This window comes from Primulina huaijiensis, chromosome 15 (genome assembly GCF_012295235.1).
Source record: "Primulina huaijiensis isolate GDHJ02 chromosome 15, ASM1229523v2, whole genome shotgun sequence".
NCBI classification, from domain to species: domain Eukaryota; kingdom Viridiplantae; phylum Streptophyta; class Magnoliopsida; order Lamiales; family Gesneriaceae; genus Primulina; species Primulina huaijiensis.
In genome coordinates this window covers 25234497-25258568 of record NC_133320.1, presented here as the reverse complement: position 1 = coordinate 25258568, position 24072 = coordinate 25234497, and the positions used below count along the sequence as shown (strand labels likewise).

The following is a 24072-nucleotide window of genomic DNA, read 5'->3' as shown; positions in this document are numbered from 1 at the left end:
AGACCTGTTTGCTGTTTTTGAATGGGATTGAGAGAACGCGTTTGCAAATGAAGGTTCTAGTTCAAGTTTTTGAATGGGATTGAGAGAACGGACTACGAATAAGCCCCATCAATCTCCACTTTGGGGCACTTTACAATTGTTGCCGTTAGAAAGTGCTAATGCCAGAGAGTTACTTCAGTTGTTCGATGGCGAATTGGAAGGACGGGTGCTATTCTGGCATTAGTAAATTTCCAAGTCACCGTAAATTATCCATATAACCTTGGGATTTTCTTTACTTGTGGAAATTGGCCCAAACGTTTTTGTAAAATTTAGATGGGTATTTTAAAGTCCAGAAGTTTCGAATTGTGATCCAACAACCCGACCCAGTCACGAAAATTCCATATTTCCACGTGGATTTTATCCTCCTCTGTAATGGCATCCACTGTGTTCAACACGCCGCCTACTTTCACTACGCATGCGGCGTGTCTTAGCGCCGGAAGCTCCTCCTTTTCCCGGGTGTTTTTTGGACAAGTAGGGTTCCTCAGGTAAGGTGTCGTATCCATCCTTCTGGATACGATAGGAGAAGTGTTCGATCGCCGAGCTACTCGCGTAAGAAATTCTTATCCTTTGCTGCAAATGAAGAAAATGTCGAGGTTCAGACCGACACTCCACGTGAAGACCTGGTGCAAGGATCTGAATCCGAGTCCGAACTCGAATTAGAGGTAGCTTCCGAAGGAAATATTTCATCATCTGTTCTGTATCTAATTGTTGCGTGGTTGAGTCGCCATTCTCTGGATAAGATTTATTTTACAATTATTACCTGCGGATAATGGCGAACTGAGTTTGATTGAGCCTTGAATTTTATTGTTCGTAGATATATCATTATGAAGAAAGATTTTTTACGTGTTGTTATAATGACGACTTGAACTTGTTCGTTCATAAACAGGTTCTTTTTCTTTTTTTAAATGAAATTACTTCCATTAAATTAGGTAAAAAAAAATAATACAGGAACTGGTAAAAAGAATAGTACAGGTAACACTGCACTGGGTATCCCCAGACTAAAACAATGACATAGTTCTTAACGTCAAAATACATACTACACATCATCCATGACATATATCGTACTCGGAATACAACGATAAATTAAAATCTTGATCTTCTTAATAATATCGTCAAAATCCGGCTTTTCGTTTTCAAAAATCGCCATATTCATCGTGTTCCAAACATGGTATATCGTAGTTGCAAGTGTCATACATCTCATCTTGTTAATCATTGAGTTGTCTCGGTAAACACTTCTAAAGGCTTTGAGGACTACCGTTGCCGATCCCATACCTTTCTTCATTCCCAACCAATCTCTAACACCATCTCATATCTATTTCGAAATCCTGCACCTAAAGTAAATGTGGTCGTTGGACTCCTATGCATCACTACACAACACACATGAATTATCCAGAACAAACCTAAGTCTATCCCGAGTAAGAAACTTAGCGTGTGCAAAGAGCCAAAGCGCAAACCGGTGCTTAGGTTTGATGAAGGACTTTGATATCAGAGGTTTCCATGGCCATCTTCCCTCTTTGTGAACAAAGAAATCATACGCATGCTTAAGATCTGCCGTGCCATTAAACCAACGATCTAGGCAATAAATAGCCGCATCAATGGAGCCAAGATCACGAATCAACACATCCCGGATACTAATAATCTGTTTTATTAGTGGTGATTCCTCTCGATGCCACCCCCAAATGCCATACATTTTCGAATGAGCTATATATGTGATTCACCCATTTAATCCAAAGACTGTCTTTCTTCAGATGTATTTTCCACGGAGTTTTGCAAATCAAGGCTTCATTCCAAGCACGTAAGTTCTTCAGTCCCCATCCACCATCCTCAATCGGTCTACACAATAACTTCCAAGCTATAGGAGGCCTTTTGCTCGGCCACACAAACTTCCTGCAAAGAGCATACATAGTATCCAAAATATTAATCGGGATAGGTAGAATAGAAAGCCAATAACAATCCATACCCTGAACCACCGATCTGATGAGCTCTAGTTTCCCGGCGTATGATAGAGAATGGCACGGCCATGAGTTAAATTTTGCTGCAACTGCATCTACAAGGAGACTATAGTCTGAGGATCTGAGCTTTCTGGAGGCCAAGGGAATTCCTAAGTAACGGAACGGAAGTTCACCCTGATAACAACATGTAATACGAAGAATATCTTGTCGCACATCCAAGTTCACACTAGCCAAATATATACTAGATTTCAACAAATTCATTCTCAATTCTGCCATATCCCCAAAGTCATCCAAACATTTCATAACCATAGACACACTTTGCACATCCCCTCGAGATAATAACAACAAGTCATCCGCATATGCCAGGTGTGTGATGTGCAAGTTTCGGCACTTAGGGTGAAAGCCAAAAAAAGTAGATCTAGACATGCGTTTAACAGATCGAGACAGTACCTCAAGGCAGAGAGTGAATAAGAATGGAAAAAGGGGGTCACCTTGTCTTAGTCCTCTCTTACCATCAAAATGTCCATGGTATTGGCCATTGAGAGCAATCGAGCAAGATGTTGTGGAGACACATTCCATGATCCAAGCCGATAACTTAGCAGGAAATCGCAACAACGTAAGAACCTCAAAAAGGAAGTCCCAATCCACCGTGTCATAGGCTTTCTGGATATCAACCTTCAACGTGCATCGCGGGGAACCACGCTTACGAGAGTATTTCCGTAGCAATTCCTGGGCTAACTTAGTTCTACTTCTTTTTTGTAGTTAAAATGGACATTTCACTCTGTTTACTGGAAATGAAGTAGAACTAAGTTACTTGAAGCTGAAAAGAAGTTGGCCACCATGGGGTGGCAACCAGGACTGACATAATATATTCATTAGCTCCCAACTAATGGCTTAAAATATTAGTTTGCATAAATGGCACAACACACTTCATGCCTAATGATGAGAGAAATTTTGTAATTGTGAAATTGCTGAATAGAGAATTTGGATGTCCTTTAGTTATGGAAATCAAATATATGCGAGAAATGCAGTTGCATGGGTTTAAAAAGTTTGAGGTTGCTTTTTTTAAAAAAAAGTTCTGATATTTGTTGCCCTAGAACTATAACATTTGGATATCCATTGAACACTCTTCGATTTTTTCGTTGTTTTGTGTTTGCATGTGTGGAGATAATGTAGTCTAATTTTTCTTTGTTTCCTCATCAGAATGTGTGATAGGTTCTTATTTTACACCTTAGATATCCATATTTAAACTTTATAAGGATACAGAATGAATGTGTATCTACTTCCTAATAGTTAGCTAAAAAATCCCTGTATTCAAAAAGTTTTTACTGTAGTTGGTGTGTACGCAATATGGTTAAGCTGTCATTCTTGCGATCAAGCTTTGAAACTGTGCATCACTATGCATAATCTTTGTGATTTGATGAATAGGGGAATATATATTGTGGGGACCCGGACGCTAATTCATCTTCTTAATCATTATTAGGATCAAATGTAACAATTAAGTAAACTGGGTCATAAATTTTTTTTAAAAATACATGAGTGCGCAACATATGAAATAAATCTTATTTCATTTACAAGATTAATATCCAGATTAAAAGTACAAGTCTTGTACAAAAGTAAGTCATAACAAGCTAAGGTTCAACACCTACATATCTAGTGCTGAAACCAACTCTACTTCTGGGCCCGGATCTCCACGCTAATCATCTTCTCTCATCCTCTTCTTGAATCTGATCATGTCCCACCTGTTGTCATGCACACATACAGACACAACAACAGCCGAATAACTCCGGTGAGAATTACATTCCCAGTATAAACAATGTATACATGCATTTCATATAATCAGATATAAAAGCATAAAGCATGTATTAAACAATCATAAACTATGGAACATAATCAATACAAATATGTAATTCAAACTCTTTCATTCTTAATCTTTGACTCGACTCTAAGTCCGACTCGTATCGACTCTTATCTAATCTAGGGATCCCGGTTTGAATAAGAAAGTAACAATCTCCCACCTACTCTCCCGTTCGCGGTGGCGGTACGTTCCTATTCCCGGACTTTGCTCCACTATATCGAGTCTCTACAATAGGAGTCGATCTTCTCCTAAGCACATCGATATAATCCAAACGTCCAGTGTCTTGGCGCCTCTGCCAAAGACATGGCACCTCTGCCAAGGCATCTCTGCCAAAGACTCTATCACGATCTAGTGACTTGGCACCTCTGCCAAAGACTCTGTCTCAATATCTATCTTCTATTCTCTGCTTTTCTATAAATCAATAGAATAAGCATATACATTCAAATAATACAAAGGTATGCAAACAATAACAAATAAGTATGTGGTTTTGGGAAACTCAAGTTATCTCTTGCTCGAGTTATCATTCCCGGGTTACCATTGATTTATGCTTTTTTTCGCGTAGATCAATCTGATCAATGCACTCAATATCAATCTGGTTCTGCTCGTTCTTCGAAGTCGTCAATACCCACTCTGGAATGACATATTCGAGAAGTACAATATCAATATACAACTCGAATCAATACTGGATATACTCAGAACTCAAACTAATTCTGTTTCGACGGCATAAGAGCACAATCTCGATATACCCAGCAATACCAGAACAACAGATACCAATCTCAACAACTCATAATCAATCGATAAACACAATCTGATACAAATCTGTATAATCTCAGTCAAATCAAATCTGAAAAATCATAACAATTTCATTCGGTATCCGTTCTTCAATCCGGTTTCGATTATACGATGTCTAATATCTCAAGAACACCATATATTAATCATATCTGATTTCTTCAATATCATATTTTCAAATCATATCAAAACATAAGAAAACTTACGTCCTTGTGTAGCCTTTAACGAGAGGAGCACGGTACTGTGTCCGGATCGAAAATCTGATAACCGGATCTTGAACAAGCAAATTTCCAAGAAATGAAAGGCGTAAGGATTTCTACGGAACTTTTCTCGATTCTTGCAGCTGAATTCTGAAGGAATGAAATGAATTTTTACATTTTATATGCATGTCCAAGCCATGTGGCTGAATCTTCATAGTGCACGTCTCGCGCATATGCGCGAGCTGGTAGATTGCCAAAGTCCCGATATCTTCATTAATCGCAAATCTGTCAATTAATCCATGTCTAATTACAGTGCTAAAATCTCGGGCATTACATATATGGTGCCATTGCCGATGATGCTTCTGGTGAGGGGGAACCGGGGAAGATACAGCAGCAGAACCTAGTTCTGTTGTTATAGTTTCGTTAAATTTGTATAAAGAGACTTAAGTAAATAATGATGAATTAAAAGCTGCCGAGGTAGAATCTTTCCTAAAATCTATTGAAGACGAGAAAATTGATCTTGGGAGAAAAGTCCTAACTTTATCTGAGGAATTATCAAACGAGAAGGATCGAATCCTTAGAATAAGTGCGGATTTCGATAATTTCCGTAAGAGAATAGAGAGAGAACGGCTTTCATTGGTGAAAAATGCACAAAGAGAAGTAATGGAAAGTTTATTGTCTCTTTTGGATAATTTTGAGAGAGCGAAAGCCCAGATCAAGGTTGAGACTGAAGAGGAGGAGAAGATAGTTAACAGTTACCAGAGCATATATAAGCAGTTTATTGAGATTATGGGATCCCTTGGTGTTGTCCCTTTGGAGACCGTGGGGAAACCATTTGATCCCGTGGTAAGTTCCTATTAATATTTTTTTCATCCGTAGGTTCCTATTGTTTTGTTTATGTTTTGCTAGCTGTCTAATAATGTGAAATAGCGGTCTCTCTTTGGGAATTTGTGTCGTTGATAATTAAACTCTTCAGCTTACCTTTATTTTTACTGCCACTACCATAATGTTGCCATTGACTCCATGCAGGTAAACTTCCAAGTTGGCTCAAAATTCAGTCGAGTAATAGATGAACTCGTTGAAAAGCTGTATAAGGTCTATTCAGGTTATTTGAAGACCTGGATACGATTATAAGTCAATCTAATTCTCAACTGATTAGAGTCAACTCGGTGAGTTTACTGGGCACAGGTTGTGTGGCATCTCAAAATCTTATTCAAGATTCTTATATTTTCTCAAAATCTTATTCAAGATTCTTATATTTTCTTCCCAGTACGATCAGCTATTTGTCGGGTTACCTGTCCAATATTTTCTAGTTTGTCCTTATGCTTATCGTCTACCGGCGGCAATCAGGATCATTTACTCATCTGCGTTGATTCTGAATTCCTCCCTTTAGCATGCGTTCAGATCTTGCTTTAATTTGCCGCTACTTGTCATTTTTTCATTAAAAAGTCGCACAAGATATTGTTCTTGCATGAAGCCATAATGCGTGAGGATTCCTCGGAATATGAAGAGGATGTTGTCATCGAAGAATACAAGAAGGGGTTCCAACTTGGTGAGAGACTCCTACGACCATCAATGGTGAAGGTGTCAGCTAGTCCTGGTCCTGGTCCTGCAAAACTGGAAACTGGGGGGCCTTCAGAAAACGAGAGGGAAGACAAAGTAACTGATAAAAAGGGTAAAACTGAAGCCACGGTTGCTGAGGAATAGTTGTCCGATTCTAAATCAATTTTGTGCCAAAACTACTTGTTACAAGAAGTCGCTCTGTAGGAGTAGATTGTACAGTCGTCTTGGTAATTTGTTGGGGGAATAAATACAGATCAAGAGAGGATAACTTTTGCCTTCATATACCATAATATGGATATTATTAGAGAGAATTTTCATTGAGGTTGTATTCGGTTAAAAAAAAATATTTGATTTGAGAAATGAATTTATCTATGTTGTGAAATTGTAATGGATACATCATTCGATAGTTTCACATCCGCATGTAAAACTTGAAAGATAGTTCAGGTGTTAACATGCCGTAGATCCATATGTATGTTCGGAAATAGAGCGATAAACATACATGAAACTCTTAAGGAACATGTTCCTTTTTTTTTTTTTTTTTTGCCCCCGAGACAAGGTACATGTTCGAGTTTCAATTTAAAAAACTAATCTTGAAACTCGATCGAGGTGCCAAGATTTGACTGTAAATATAATATATGCAGCAGATTTTATTTTAATGAAAGAACGTGCATGAATCGTGTGGCCCTACTGCGGCCGCGGGTAATGACCAATATTTTGTGTGCAAATAAGTAAGCCAGCTAAAGATTTTGTCTCGAAATCAAATTTGAGATGTTGATATTGTATGGATTATATTTTTTACGAAAATATCAGAATTCATCTTAAACATAAATCCTGAGTATGACAATAGGTGGTTATATTCATTTACAAAATGCTTAATAATAGAATTAAAACAAACAAATCGTGATTTTTATTGTTGATAAGAGTTTTTATAGAATAAGCAGCTGAAGTAGTTCTTGAAACTTGGTTTACTATATATTGGTATGAAAGATCCTTGAAATAGTTGAATGTAATGCTAAATGAAGAGCTTTTATATTTGGTAAAACCATCAGTGCTACATGGAGTAGAAGATATACATAAAAAATAAAAAATAAAAATAAAAAGTTGCATGTTATTATATATTAGTAGTTATCTCCGACGGCCAAAAAATAAAAAGTCAGTTACTAGAAAAGTGCACGTGCGTTGCACGTGAGCAATTAAATTGCTGGAAATATAAATACGAAATTTTGATAATATTTAAATGAATTAAAATATGACTAATAACATTTATTAATTAAAACAAACCAAACCACAAAATCAAAAATCATAACCATAGACGGTATATGAATCGGAGAAGTTATCTTATCTACATGACACACTTTTCAATATACTTCTTGGTTGATTTTGATAACTCAACAACTCTTTGTCGTAGTTTGTTATAATATACATATAATCATTTTAATATACTCAGCAAGTATATGATCGTCTTTAACATCTACTATGTTATTTAAAATCCTCATCTGGGATATGACATGCTCGTACTTTACTTCCCTATCAGGACGTTTTTTCAGTTTTCTACATTGTTTTTATCCAATAATCTTATTTTCCAAATATTTATTTATCGTTGAATGATTTTTCAGTTTTTGACAATCATCAACTATAACTCATAAGAATAAATGTTGTTTTTAGTCTTGATTGGTTTTTACTTGTGACTAAAAGTATGTATAACCTAAGGGTGTTCAAACTTCGGATAAAACCGAAAAAACCGAAAATCCAAACCGAAAAAACCGAACACCGAATCGAACCGAAAGCCGAATTTTGTAATTCAGATATAAATGTTAAAACCGAAGTTTATTTGGTTCGATTTCGGATTATATACGTAAAAACCGAAAAAACCGAAATTTCATTAAATTAATAATTTTTTATATTTTTATTTATATTATATATTTTGATATGATATTTAGTGAATAATGAAAAACCATTTTGAACAATTTTTAGTTGATTGTTGTTTGTTTAATTAATTTAGACCTTATATTTAAATATTTTACTAAGAAAACATGTAGAAAGTTAACATATTATATTTTACAATATATTTATATTATTAATTTAAATAATTATACCAAAACCGAATTAACCGACCAAAATAACCGAACCGTTTTGGTAGAAAACCGAACCGATCACCGAAACGAAAAAAAATGGTTCGGATATCGAATTATATATTTATAAAACTGAAAACCGAAAAAACCGAAATAAAAAATCGAAAAATCGAACCAATCGATGAACACCCCTAGTATAACCTATATATTCTTCAACAACATAACCAATGAATGGTGCTGTAATTTCTTTAAACATCGTGATATTTGTAATATCATTTTTATATATTTAGTTTCAATATTATCAACATATAGCTATAAGTTTAATAAATTTTTAACAATTGTTACTCAATAGGTGTGAGAAAAAAACTTGAAAATCTTTTCAAATGACTATATCTTAGAACTGTGTCATTGTTTAATTTGACGCAATTCAGGAAAGTTATTTCGTTCGTCATTTTTTAGAAGATTTGGAACAATGATTGCGTGCATCATATCATGGGGTGATATAGTTTCAATCTCATAAACAAAACAAATTTTATTCTATCGATTTTACATTTTGTTTTATAATATTTTATATATTGTGGAACGACATACAAAATTAATTATTGTATTTTAAAAATCTTGAGAAGGACGCGGATAACATAATTAAGATATGTATATGAGATCTCATTCAAATATATATCAAAGTATTTGTCTTATTCAATATCCATCTAATAATAAAAATATTTAGATTTCATGAACATCTTATAATAGACAAAATTAATTTGATGAAATATTGTATAATTCAATTTGAATTTCATTATTCGGCTAAGTGAATTTATTTGGCGAGTAGTTCTCTATGTTACCATCATATATCTCATGAATTAGTTTGTTAGCCACTTTAACTAAAAAAAATAGACAAAAACAACTTCTTAGCCACCTCGAAATCTATCGAGATAATATTGGAAGAAATAAAGTGCAATCAGCTCAATGTCCCAATTTACTAAAAATGCACAAAATTGATCTATTGTGTTCACAAAGCTTTAGAATTGTTCTCATACCATTAAAAATAGAATGAGATTTATACACAATTTTTTTCATGTATTTCTTTTTCTTAATGAAGAATTTTTTTCTTTTTGTTTATTCTTTGAGAAATATTGATATTTTATATGGCATCAATATGTTGCAAACCATGAAGTAGCAACATAATCACTATATAACCCTTAAAGATTTACACATACAATTTTCCAATTTCTTCTTCATTGTACCGTGTTGAAATTTAAATATGAATCATTCTTGATCTTAATATTTTTCTTTAAATACACCTTCAAATATATATGTATATGTTTCATGTCACTTAGTTAGACCTAATTTCAAATATCTAAAAAAATGTGTTTGAATTATATCATACAGAAATAGGGACATAGTAATACGCAACATTATTTTTTTATTATTTTTTTTCCATCCACTATGTTTGTCATAAATTTTTTGTTCAAAATTTGATTCATTTCTTAAGTCTTAACTACATGTATGAAGAATCAATAAATTATATAATTCACAGAAATCATATATTACCCTCTTCGTAGAACATAAGACCCAGAATATGTGGCTTCGATTGGTGTACTCTCATACAGATTGTCATACAAACAACAAGACAAATAATAGAATATCAGGAAAATAAATTGCCGCCAACAATACTAAACAAAATGAAATTAAAAAATTCAAGATACAAACAACCTCCATAAAAAAATGATAACTCAAAGTTCAAAAAAAATTTATTTAGTACAATAACAAAGAAATTGAAGTATATACGAGCAAAAAAAATCATAAATCTCTCTCAAATTAAATACTAACTCATATTATTCAAAAATTTTATAAATTTTTCAATATTTTATTTCAAATAAAGAGAAGGCTCCTTATTAACGTCATGGTTTCATAAATATTTTATTTTTTAAAAAAACTCACAAAGGAAATAATGGTGCCTCAAAACCATCATGAAAAATCCTTTAATAAAACTTTAAGAAATTAAAATATAATACGAAGTCGTACAATTTTCCTTAAATCAAAGAAAAATATTAGATCGTTGACAAAATATATCTGGCAACGACAAAATATACGTTAACTTGTGATACAATTAAAATTTAGAATCATGCATAATCATTTAATTCGAACAAAATCGTATNCTCATAGATCCACTAATTTTTTTAGCCCACCTATTAATTTCACAATAAATAATACTACAAAAATAATATAATCAAGCACATAAGGAATCCAAATACAACATGATCAATACAAACGACATATAACACCAAAACATGTAATGATATGTTAAAAAACTCATCTCATTGCAAGAACACAAAATGATCAAATGAAGCATATTATTTAGTAATATTTATTTAGCAGCATATACAAAAAATTGACTAAATAGCTTAAAACCAGTGTTTGGAATAACTTACATACAAACATTTTTCTCAATCATATATATCTATTGACTCATAAAAAGTTTGAAAATATCTTTATTCTAAATGGGAGAAAGAATTTTTATATAACCTTAATATTTATTAATAATTTATTTTTATTCAATCCGACTCATCTCACTTCATCTGCCCATTATTACCTATCATGAATATGATAGATATTTTTCATGAATTTGACGGAAATGTATAAATTTAGTAATTAAAATTACATTTAAAATTAAATTAAAACAATAATTAGTTTGATTGAGTTAAGTACATTATTAATGATCTTATTAAAATAACATAAAAAATGGCTTAAATAATATCATGAACATGACAAATTGTAAAACAAAAAATGGTAATGTTACAAATGAAAATCATATATTTAATAGATAATATTTATTTAACATCATATATCGAANAAATTTAAATTTAAAAATAAAAGTAAAATTAAAATAATAAATAGCTTGATTGAGTTAAGTGCTCTATTAATAATCCTATTAAACTAACGTAGAAAATAACTTAAAGAACATCATGAATATTATACAAATTATAAAACAAAAAAAGTAAAATAGTAAGTTTACAAAGTAAAATAAAAATAATAATTAATTTGATTGAGTTAAGTACACTATGAATTATCATATTAAACTAATATGAAAAATGACAATAAACAAAACGCTAAAATAGTAAGTTTACAAATAAAAATCACATATTTATAATAATAAAATAAAATAGATGTTAGTAATATTAGCAATTTTTTTAAATGTATAACATTATGATAAATTTATAAGTAAAATCGAAATAATAATTAATTTGATTGAGTTCAGTACACTATTAATTATCATATTAAATTAATATGAAAAATGACTTAAAGCACTCCATGAATATGACAAAATATAAAACAAATGAAAGGGTAAAGAAGAAAACTCACAAATGAAAGTTAAGTACACTATTAATTAACATATTAAACTAACATAGAAAATTACATAAAGAACAAAATGAACATGACAAATTATAAAACAAATAAAAGGGTAAAAAGATAATCTTACATTTTTTTTAAATGTATAACATTATGATAAATTTATAAGTAAAATCGAAATAATAATTAATTTGATTGAGTTAAGTACACTATTAATTATCATATTAAACTAACATGAAAAATGACTTAAAGAACCTCATGAATATGACAAAATATAAAACAAATGAAAGGGTAAAGAAGAAAACTCACAAATGAAACAAATAAAATGGTAAAAAAATAAGCTCACAATTCAAACTCATATATTTATAATAGTAATATATATATATATATATGTATAATCTATTGGATGGATAACCGTGATGATTGCTAAAAATATGGACAATCTGATTTGATCTAGAAAGGTGAAGATGCACCTACCCACGACTTTACATCAAATTCTTAACTTTATGCAATTTGGATCGATGAAAATATATAATGTCGAGACTGGATAATTCAATTTGGAACTTCCCAAAATTATTATGCGACTATATTATCATATTGAATATATTTAGACTAATATTATTTATATTTACATACTTTATGATATTTTTCCACACTCTTATATGATCGAGAGAAATAAAATGAAATGCACGCACACGATTAAGTGAGTTGATTAGATGCGGAGCACCTGTTGTGGAGGTAGGTACGGGGTTGGGTTGGCAAAAGAGATCTGAGTGTAATTATCATTAAAAAATTTGAGAAATAAAATATTCATTAACTATTTACTTATGTCCGCACAAAAAATTTAATCTTTCTCACCTCTTCTCTGTGACGAGTAATTTTGTTAAGTTCATCCATGCATTTAAGTGTGACAATTTCTTCTACATAATTGGAGCCTGGGCACAACTAGCTACTTGTGTATCTTTGATACCTTGGTACAAGTTCAAGTTGATCTCTTTCCATTCAAAAATTTGTGTCTTGTGCTTTTTTAGCTCCTTTATAGTTATGCTATTTTGGTGATGTTGCCAACTTTTTTTCTTCTGTCATCCTTGCTCTTTACTTAAAATGTTAGTACAGTCATGTATCGTGTTTTTTTAGTCCATTTGAACAAGTGGGGAGCGATCGAAATGTGTTAAAATAGGACCACTTGCTTGTATCGATGTGTTAATTAACAAGGAATTGAAAATAAGCAGATCTAAGATTTAAAATGGCTTGTGCCATATCAGTGCATGAGAGTTTGGCAGAGTCTTGATAAAGTAGATCATATCTTAAAAATGTATGTAGTCGTGCGGACAAAGTACTGTATTTGCAACTCGTATCGAATGAAAAGCCATAGTTGAAACCCAACGGTACACATATTTTGAAAGATACACCTTCAATACTGATTATATCACATAGTTTAAACATTATAATTTCATGTAATATTATCTGCTGATCATTTTGTTAATTATCTTTGACTTTGCAGAAACATGGATAATGGTATGCATGAGAAACTCCTTGTTTCTTCGGAAGGAAAGGAGGTGGTTGATTTTAAAACAAAAGTTTGTCATGAATCCCAGAAGATTTGGAGGGTAGCACTGTCTGGTATGTTAGCAAGAGTGGCTTCATTCGGAACCATAATAGTGACACAGTCCTTCATCGGACATCAGAGTTCCATTGCTCTTGCTGGTTACGCGCTCGTTCAAACTTTAACAGTTCGCTTCGTGAATGGAATATTGGTATAAACCTTGATTCTTTCGGATGCTGGATTATGTTATTTATTCACAACTTTCAGTTCTAAAGCAACCAACTTGAATATCATTACATCACTTTAATTATTTAGAGTTCATTTTGTTTGTTTTGTTTTAGATTGGAATGTCGAGTGCGACTGAAACACTTTGCAGGCAATCCTACGGTGCGCGACAATACCACATGATGGGAATTTATCTGCAAAGATCGTGGGTCGTGGATTTTGTAACGTGCACCCTCCTACTTCCACTCTTCATCTTCGGTGCGTCCATGTTTAAACTATTCGGTCAAGAAGAAACCATCTCAAATGCTGCAGGATATACCTCGTGGTCGTTTATTCCTATGGTCTACGGTTTTGTGTTCACTTTGACGATGCAAATGTATCTACAAGCACAGCAAAAGAACATCATCATATTACACTTGCCCTTGTCGTGGTTATTTGTCTATGTTTGGCATTTGGGGGTGGATGGAGCAATGGCGGCATTGTGCATGTCTTCTTGGTTCATTGTGTTCACAGAATTAGGTTACATTATCGGGGGTTGGTGCCCTCATACGTGGACTGGATTCAGCACGTCCGCGTTTACAGATATTTGGCCTGTCATAAAGCTCTCAATATCTTCTGGGATTATGGTTTGGTAAAAAGTTGTCTATAAATCTCTCGTATATGGTGTTTACTCCTTCCACATTGGATTTAGGGGAAAAAGAATTTATGAGGGTGATGATAAATTTTTCTAGCAACGTTGGCTGGTAAATTTCCTAAATCGAGAACTGGTATTTGATAATTTCTACTAGAACCGATTTTGCAGTCCCATCTGTGTAGGTGCGCGAGCTTCGCCAGTGACATATACCTTTGTTTATTGTTTGACTACATAAAATGCTTGTATATGGATCATTTCCCCACTTCGGATTCTCTCGTGTTTAAACTTTGTTTGTCATTTCCAAAACTAGCTTTCGAATACTAAATTTTCTCAAACTGTCTGGTCATAATCTATTTGCTTCAACAATTCAAACTTAATATGCATTTTTGTCAATCTCCTAGCTTGGAGTTGTGGTATAGTTCTGTACTAGTCCTATTAGCCGGTTACGTGAGCAATGCAGAGGTTGCAATATCTGCCTTCTCCATATGGTGAGTTTGCTACAAGTAAACTTTGTTTTTAATTTTTTCTCTCCAACTTGATACATCATAATCTCGATGTTGCAGTCTTAATATCAATGGATGGGAATTCATGATTTGCCTTGGATTTCTTGGTGCTGCATGGTACATGTTTGCTAAATAATTCCCCACTCTTTTTTTCAACCTTATACCGTTCGTATGTCTTCTTCATGACCTTGTAGTGTGCGGATGCTAATGAGCTCGGAAGAGGAGATGCTAAAGCCGCTAAATTTTCGATCAAAGTCCTTATAACCACGTCAGTGGTGATTGGGGTTATATTTACTATCATATCCTTGGTATTCGGAAAAACTATTGGATATTCATTTACCGATGATTCAGAAGTTGCCAACGCGGTGTCACATCTCTCTCTTTTGCTTGCTATTTCAGTATTTCTTAACAGCATTTATCCTGTATTTTCTGGTTAGTACCACATTCTTCACTTGCTTTTATAATATATTTTTGATGAATTCTTTTGTTCAAACCGAGTTGTGGTGCACAAGTGCGAGCACAAAAATACTTCCCTGATCTAAATTTTTGGATTTGTCCATACGTGTAACCGATGGGGGTGATTCTTGTTTACAGGGGTGGCAGTAGGTGCGGGTTTGCAAGGAACTGTTGCAGTGATCAATCTTTGTTGCTATTATTTGATTGGATTACCTCTTGGAGCTTTGCTGGGATACTTTGCTAATCTTCAAGTCGAGGTAACATGCTGAGTTATTTATCAGTACTTGAAATTTTAATCCAAAATATCAGTTGTTTGAAACTTTGTGGTTGTATGAATGATGTGTTGGAAGGGTATATGGATTGGTATGAACTTGGGAGTTCCAGCCCAATCACTTGCACTGACCTACATGGCTTGGAGAACAGACTGGGATAAACAGGTCAAGCTCGCTGCAGAACGCCTCCAGAGATGGAACCTTAAACATGCCGGAGAGCCAAATCATGATAATGGGTATGCATAAGATGCAAGAAAAAGATAGATTGTGCTTACCAAGTATTATCGAATTTTTTTTTATGTGTAATTGAGCATAAATTGAAGCATTTGCTTGCTCACCTTTGATTTTGTTACGTTGGTTTGTTCCAAATGCATATTTTTATATTTACGATTTAAATATTCAAAATCTGAAATAGAAGTTTGATTGAGATCAATCTTGTTACTATGAAATATGAACACTACTAACATATCGACAAGGTCACAATCCTTGCTATCTATCAATGTTATTTCGAAAAACATAAGCTCAAGGAAATACAAATAATTTGATACAATGTGAAAGTTTTCGAATAACATCTCTCTGTGTTATATTTGGACAAAATATAGTGTGCCTACCAAACAAATATTCGTGTCACTTGACAAAGTTCCCAAGCACAATAAAGTCTTTTCATGTGCGTTTTTAATAATCTTCTGTCATATGCTTTGATTTCGATAATTTTCGACTGTTTTTGTATAATTGTTGCTATAGAAAAAAGATGATGTTTTTCAGATATCACGTAAACAATTAAATTAAAATAGCTGAAAATTAAAAATTAGTATAACAAACCAAAATTCGAAAATATATTGAAATGTTGTTTCAAATACAACGTGATGTTGGAAAACATGTGTATATTGATGACTTACAATATTCGAATGGTTGAGGTGGAACAGTAGACACAAGTGTGAAACACTTTTGGAAGACAATCAACTTGTAAGATGTTTCATGGGTACGAGGTAGGTTGAAGATTCAAAAGCTCATATCAACTCAGTCGATCTTCTTGGAATTATAGCTACACACACACACACACACACACACACATATATACATATATTCGACCACAATCTCAATTTTAAGAAAAAAAGATTGATATGAAAAAACATTAGAAATCATCTTATTCATTTGATGTGGGTTAAATTCAATAAACCGATAATTATCATGAATACGATCTCTCCAAATTAAAATGACAAAATATTCGGTACCCCAAATAAACTAGAGGTATATACATAATTTTTGTTAGGTTATCAAACAAAATTTAAAATTGATTTGATTCGTCGGTCACTTTATTGAGAGATGTCATGTAAGGTCCAGGAATTTAATTCGCGTAAACCTAAGCGCATGCAATCTAGGATTTTTATTTTTTAAAATATGTGTTTAATTATTTTTATGCATTTTGTGCATAATTCATGCATGATAAGATGTATTTCATGAATCTTTATCAGTTCATGCATTAGGATTTCTAGGTGCATTTCACGTTCGAACAAGGAACGGAGACCGGAGAAGTTTCAGGAAAATTATTTTATTACACGATTTATTTTTATAAATTAAGTTAAAGCATTTTCAAGTGTATTTTTCAAAAATGAGAATTTTTGGGTATTTTTACCGCATGATTTTTATTTTTATCGGTGCGCAAATTTTATCGAATCGGGGGACTTTTTAAAGGTTCGGCTAATATTTTTAAAAAACTTTTAAACACGAAATATTTTTCGAAAGTGTGACTGGATTTAATGGGCCTATTAGGCCCATTAATGGATTATTAACTATTTAAAAATTATATATTAAGCCCCTAACCTAACCCTAATCACTTTACTAGCCGACACCCTCATTCAACACTCCCTGCCATCGGTTTCAGAAAACAGCAGCTGAAGGCCACGTTCTTTTGGCTTGTCGTGGCAAAGAAAAAAAAAACTATCCGGGTCCCTCCACTTCATCCTTGCACTCCAATCTTCTTAAGGCACGCATTTGTACCATTATTTCTGCATCATCCATGTCTTATTATTGTCGTGTGTATGTATATGTATGAGGATTTTTGGATCCAGCCATGTACAGGGAAGTTTTCATTTTTCTGTTCAAATACATGCATCATGGGTTCACTAATCACGTTTTTACTCCTGTGTGTGTAAGGGGGCTGCCCTGGGGTGCGTGAGGTCTGGGATCATCGTGAAGAAGAGGAACAATAGACTGGAACCGTAGGTTGCTTGTGTTGAGGGGGCCGATCGGGGAGTTGGCTGCGTTTTGAGGGTAGACCAAGTTGTGGAGAGGGCCGGCTGCGTGAGGGACCGTTCCAGGCCGTGGACCATCCCTTGCTGGGTCTGAGACATGGCTTAGAAGGGGCCGCAAGCTGCTGTACGCATTGATAGAACAGCTGGTAGCATTGAGATTAGGTGATCGCGTGGGTGTGCTTTGGACTCCTAGCATTCGCATTCGTGATGTGGGCTGTGTGGGGCTAGGGCCATGGGTCCATGGTGTCCAGAGGGGTCCTAGAGTGGTCAAGTGGAGACAGGTTAGGAGCTGGTCCCTTCGGTTTTTGAGCTCGGGTCGATTTATGGTAGGTTCGGTGACCTAGGGTGTTCGGGGAATACTAATTGTCATTTTCCAGCAATGTGTAAGGCTGATTTGAGAGATTTGTTGGACTGGTTTGGATGTTTTTAGAGCCTCTTAGATGTTTATTAGGTGTAGGAAAAGTTGGAAAAAAATTTGGTTGGGTTTCGGTTCGATTCGAGTTAAAACCGGGACCCCGGTCAAGTTTTAAAACGAATCGAATAAGTTGTAAAATGGACTCGAGTTTACGTCCAGTAATGCTTTTAATAATGTTTTGGGACATTTTAAGGAATTTGATAAGCTTCGGGTCAATTTTAGAGGTCCAGGGGTGAAATGATAATTTTTGGGTTTCCAGGGACAAAATGGTCATTTTGCACCCGAGGTGAGATTTTTGGTCATGGCAGCACCCTGAGCACAAATTCATGATATTTTAAATGTTTATGCTTCACGTTTACGATTTTTACGTTATTATGATAATTATGGTGCATGCTTTGTTTAAAGGAAAAATTACGTATACGCATGCTTTTATTTAAGTGATGAACATGATGACACGTTTTGAAGGAAGTGATTTAGTTGTGACTAACACGATGACACGATGACATGTAAGGCTCGGACTCAGTGGGCTGGTAATGCCGTCGCTGATGATCCTCGCCGCCGGGTACCGCGGTTACACGTAGATGGATCCATCGACTGACATGATGACATGATGATACGAAAGTCACAGCTAATGAACGGAATTCAAATTAAGATTTTAACACGTATATGCTGATACGATGATACACTCTATTACCATGTTTTAACAGGTCACGGTTACGCATACGATATGATAATATGATGAGACAGGTTTTGACACGTTATGAGTTTGCACGACACGCTTATGTTCATGTTTTTAAGCTCATGAAATGTATGTTGATTATGTTATTTTTCACTGCTGTGTGCTACGTATATGTACTTGTTATTACTGGTACAGGTGTGTTGAGTCTTTAGACTCACTAGACGTGTGTGATGCAGGTGAGCATTTTGATCAGGGGACCGGAGGTGCCGAAGACTGAGTAGGCAGGCGGGATGTGCGGTGACACGACCCGAGGACCATTATTTTTCCGCATATTGATTCATGTGTTTTGAGAGGAGTTACACATTTTATATGTTGATGATATTACGATTTTTACACGTTTATGTTTACGTTGATTTTGGATGACGTTAGTTATTTTTAAACTGCACTACTTTTATTGGCAAATAAATACGATTATTTTAAATGTCATTTTGTAATTGCGAGCTTTTAAAAAATATATATATATATATTCCGCACTTTTAAAACGGGAGACGTTACATGTTATGTAGTGATTTGTTTTTCTTTTAACGTTAAAATCTTTATGGTCTTAAAATATCTAACAAATAGTTAAAAATGAACAAAGAAAGTTCATCCAATAGGATGGAAAAATCGCACATAACGATAGAAGTAGAACACAAGCCAAGGGTTCAAATCACCCTAGTACTGCGGTCCCCTCTCTCGATTCCTTCAATATACCTTTCTAGTGGCGTTTCCTGTTTTTTCCCCAAAAAAAAAATTTACTTCAAGCTTTACGTTGAGTTTTTTTGATTAAAATATTACCAGATTTATATTTTCTTACACTCCTGACAAGAACCACCTAAATGAAGTATGTATACATTCGAATTCGAAAGGTGCATATATGAAAGAAAAGAAAAACAGATTTGTGTTAGTTGAATCATCTTTTCAATAGATTATACGCTGGCAAGTCTCTTACACTAGCCACATCTTCCAGGGCAAGCTCCCGCTCTAGTTGTGCTCTGGTAGACTTTAGAACATCCTACAAACCCAAAATGATAACACATTACCCACATGAATGCATGAGGGTGACAGTATGAGTGGTCACAGAAGAATAGATCAAAACAAATTAGCCTGTCAGGAAAAAGATCGAGATTGAAAGTAACATCATAGATGGAAATTTGATATGGTCTGGACAAGTTAAATAACTATGCATATGTGAAAAATGGGTGTAGATAATTCCATTAAGGCAGTTAAGTAGACTCGGCTGCAGAGAGAATAAATTAAATAGGCTGGATAAATAGGCACTTACGTTAAATTCCATGTACGAAGCACGCTTTGCAAGCCACTGCACATCCAGCATTTTGAAGGCAACACAGAAAAGGTTATCAAAGGCCATTTCATCTTCACCCAGTGATTCAAGGAAATGGTGTCCGGCCAAGGTGCTTGGCTTCCCTGAAGGAAAATTCATACTTAAAAAGATTGTAGTGTGAACGTTTAAGCCTCAACAGAAATTGCTCAAATGACAATTTACAACTTTTTTACAATTTAAATGAATCACAGTAAAACTCTCTTGTGAACTTATGAAACACTCGCATAAATCTGAAGATGGAATCTCATTTAAGAAATTACTTTTTCCCTACCATTTAATAAACTGAAATACACATCAACTAGATTGTTGATGAAGAGCATGTCATTGCATAGTCAGGTATATGCCAAAAGCATATCTGATTGAATATACTCCGAAGAACGGACCTATTTATTTGTCAGAACCAGAAAAGAAGGCCAAGAGGATGATCCTGCGAATGGCACTTTTGCCTGGTGAAACAATTTATTCATGCTAGGCATACCTGACTGAAGATCTAACATTTGCGCAAGCATAAACGAAATATTGATTCCTGCAACAGCAAACGGATACTCCCACTCAGACCTGTTTCCATCTCTCTTGTGCAACAAGTTTTGGAACGCTTCCTGTCACAGCAATAATACATTGGAAATGAAGAAAATTTCTAATGACGGTGAGAAAATGAAGAAAATTGTGTAAAATGCCAACTTTGGAATTTCTTTGTAACCAATTATGTCTTGCACATTGAAAGTTAAACAGAAACCAGATACTGTGTTTGCCAAACGATGACCAAACAGCACAAAACTAGGAATATTTATCGTCACACAATTGAAGAATTAATTGGTACTTCAAACTAAAACAAACAAACCACTATTTAATCCAGACCTAGTCTAGAATTTCTCAATCCTCTTGACAACCATAACGCAAAAGATTCCATTTACTGCAACGACAACTGTAAAGATCACACTTAGTCTACCAACGTGAATAAAATTAGATAAAAATTCAATCACATATAATCAGTTCCACATAAATTGCTTAATATTTTCCCATGCTTTCTCAAGCTTCTAGGGTCGTCTTACAGTGAGCCACACCAGCACATATGAAAGACATACATAAGCTCTCACCATGAACTGACATCCAGTACGAAGTGGGTAACACTTACAAAAATGAAAAAATAATAAAATAACAAACCCAATAACCGTGTAAATGTACAAGAGAAAAAGAACAAACCGGGTATGTCTTGGCAAAAAAGATTAGATTCTCCAATGATATAAATCCTCCACCCCTGAGAATCATGCCAATAGTTTCCAAAACTAAATCAATTTCATGTGCATAAGTTTCAATGAACAAAAATTATATAACCACACCTGAAATCTGTTGAGGGATCAGATCCTTGCCAGCCCATATCTTTCCAAAGCTCCGACTTAAGAGATGGGAGTCGTCTATCAGGATAAGCTAATCTCCACAACTGTCTAAGTGCATCCTGCCAACAGAATATACTTGATAAATTTTCAAATGTCATACTGTTAAGGTGTCAAACAATGGATGGGATCATAAGAACAAGACAAGGTAAATAGACGCCAGAGAGTTCTCTCCATGAATTAGACGAGAAGCTTAGGCAAGGATTGACATACATACCCATTCATTTTTACAGTACCATTAGAAACACTGAATAAAATCATAAGCATCTATATTAAGTTCTGAAAAGAGTGGCAGATTACTGTTCACGAAAATCCAAGGTCGACAACAATATCTTTTGTATACTGTAATTGTTTGGATTTTGGACCATTAATTTCCAATTTATCGGAAGTGATATTTTCATTCTATGATCCTAAATATGGACAAACAAATGTCATATATCAAAAGAAATATTAACTTTTTGCGAACACAGAAGAAAGGACATACTTGATGCTCAGAAAAAGAGCCATCAAAAGGAACAGCTAGCCTTTGCTTTAGATGTTTCAACCTTGCCTCCTGATGCCAAACCAAGTACAGAATCAAATATAAATGTCAATATAGGGAAATCAAAACTTTAAAGAAGAAGAAGATAAAAAGAAAGTTAAAAAGCTTTAGCTTGGCGGAAAATACGGCAGATGAAAAGAGCATGCACGGCATTCCTACAAAACTATGTAACTTGGGGTTTGCAAATTGTTTGTACAACTAATGACAGTAAGACAAGTGGAGAATTCAACTATAATGATATATATATCAAAGTAGAAGCAGATAATCAAGTATATTCAAACTGAGAGAGAGATTTTTCATTCCCATTGATAACAAGAACAACTGATACCATCAAAATTGCTTCGTTACACAAGTTATTACTCTGTTAACCTAAAACAGAAGACCAATCGCAGGCCTAAAACAGAAACATCATCTATTCACTTGAACAACAATCAAAATCTCATGAAGTAAATGAAATTTACATATTGGAAGTATGGATAGGCAGAACTGAAGTTCTACTCTGTCCTACAATGTGTAAAATCATTAGGATATTAAATAGAAAAAACTCAACTTCTTGAAACGGTAAATAAAATTATTAGATGTACCTGCAAGGGACTAAGCAAAAGTGGTTGAAGGTTGTTGTTTGCTCCATTTTGAGACCCCGAAACAAATGGTAAAAGCCATCCAACAACTGACCCGGATCCAACAATAAAATTTGCTAGAACAGAAGTTCAACAAAAAAGATTCAGCACAAATTAGCAAGCTTATATGAAATACAAGCAATCAATCAAGGTAAATAAGCAACTAAACAGGGGGCATCAAGATATATTTTCTAAGTCATTACTAAGTCAATGGATGGCACATTTTGCACCTTTTTGTTATTCACATGAACAATATCAATTGGTTGCCCGTCAGTTCTTTTTCTTACATTCTAATCACTGCAATATGGTTTTTTCATCGAGAAAAAAGCAGAGAATTTTTTATCATTACTTATCCTTAAAGAGACGAGAATTTTTCTCGGCATTTCCAAATTATAAGAAATCCATCAGACACCACACCGGTCTATGACAGCCACATATAATTTTTTACCCAACCTAGAATAAACTGATCAGTGTCACCACACCTTGAACTCACCTTTAAAATCCAAATTTTCTTTCCACATACCATTTCCTTTCAGTTTAGAACCAACCATAGCCTGAATTTTTTCCAACTTTTTGGATTTCCAAAACTGAAAATCAGCTCAAGTGATCAATACTCAGGTGTGAGTAGTCAGACAAATCCATTCGTGAGCTAAAGTGGAAAACTTCTCTACCGTGATTAAAACTTTTTTTTAAAAAAAAAAAAAGAGCAAATGAACGATCATATTTCAATAACTCCGGGTTAACCAAAGCAGAGACCCAAAAAATCAATATTACAAACCCTACAAAAAATTAAGAAACAAAATTGGGATATTAAAACTAACCAAACCATTGTGCCCACTGTGCGATTAAATTTGAAAACACCCGAGTCCAATGCAGGCGTTCTTTATTCCGTTCATCATCCAAAGCATCCCCAAACCCGTGCCTCTTCGATTTAAAAATCACAGGAAGATATCAGCTTCCAGAATTCAAATGCAGTAAAACTATAAAGTAACCTCTGCGCGTGGACGTACATTAAGATCTTGATCTCTACTTCCAAGCAATGGCTCATTCAACGAATCGATTCCAGAAGCCTCGAAACGGTCGTAGCTTCCTCCATCAATATCCCCATGATGGAGCCTCCTCCTCAAGGTTTGGGAAGTCATCAGCGGCGGAATTCTCACCAACCACAACGGCTTCGTCCTGATGGACGCAACAGGAAGAAATTCGTGATCAACCCAGAAAGGAGAGCAGTAATAGGCTACGGATCGCGTGATAACCTTGGATTAATAGTGCTTTAAAGCCCTGATTAATTAATTTTTATTCCCTTTTTTTTTTTACAGAATAA

At 34.3% G+C, this 24072-nt stretch overlaps 1 protein-coding gene, 1 long non-coding RNA gene and 1 pseudogene across 3 annotated transcripts; 2 read left to right on the top strand and 1 right to left on the bottom strand.

Annotated features, from left to right (window-relative positions):
* The first annotated feature begins 59 nt into the window (after positions 1 to 59).
* On the top strand, positions 60 to 16449 carry LOC140958928 (protein DETOXIFICATION 24-like; annotated as a pseudogene).
* On the bottom strand, positions 16323 to 24046 carry LOC140958930 (uncharacterized). Of its 2 annotated transcripts, XR_012171853.1 has the most exons (10): positions 23759 to 24046; positions 23570 to 23672; positions 22713 to 22825; positions 22072 to 22140; positions 21534 to 21649; positions 21397 to 21451; positions 20672 to 20792; positions 20134 to 20276; positions 19647 to 19863; positions 16323 to 16469 (listed from the first exon to the last, which is right to left on the bottom strand). XR_012171853.1 is itself a non-coding variant. In XM_073416541.1 (9 exons), exons 1-9 carry the CDS (start codon positions 23888 to 23890, stop codon positions 19762 to 19764), a joined length of 954 nt encoding a protein of 317 aa, XP_073272642.1. In that variant the 5' UTR covers positions 23891 to 24046; the 3' UTR covers positions 19603 to 19761. The 2 variants fall into 2 exon arrangements, 1 of the variants encoding a protein (XP_073272642.1); XM_073416541.1 differs by lacking the exon at positions 16323 to 16469 and having other exon boundaries at positions 19603 to 19863.
* On the top strand, positions 22761 to 23459 carry LOC140958931 (uncharacterized). The gene is made up of 2 exons (XR_012171854.1): positions 22761 to 22899; positions 22931 to 23459. It is a non-coding gene; the product is annotated as an uncharacterized lncRNA (long non-coding RNA).
* Positions 24047 to 24072: the final 26 nt, after the last annotated feature.

Coding starts and splice junctions, on each gene's coding strand:
- LOC140958930 (XM_073416541.1), bottom strand. CDS start 23,890: ATGACTTCCCAAACCTTGAGGAGGAGGCTCCATCATGGGGATATTGAT. Junction 21,452..21,533: donor GATCCCTCAACAGATTTCAG/GTGTGGTTATAT, acceptor CATGATTCTCAG/GGGTGGAGGATTTATATCAT. Junction 19,864..20,133: donor CTTCGTACATGGAATTTAAC/GTAAGTGCCTAT, acceptor TTGGGTTTGTAG/GATGTTCTAAAGTCTACCAG.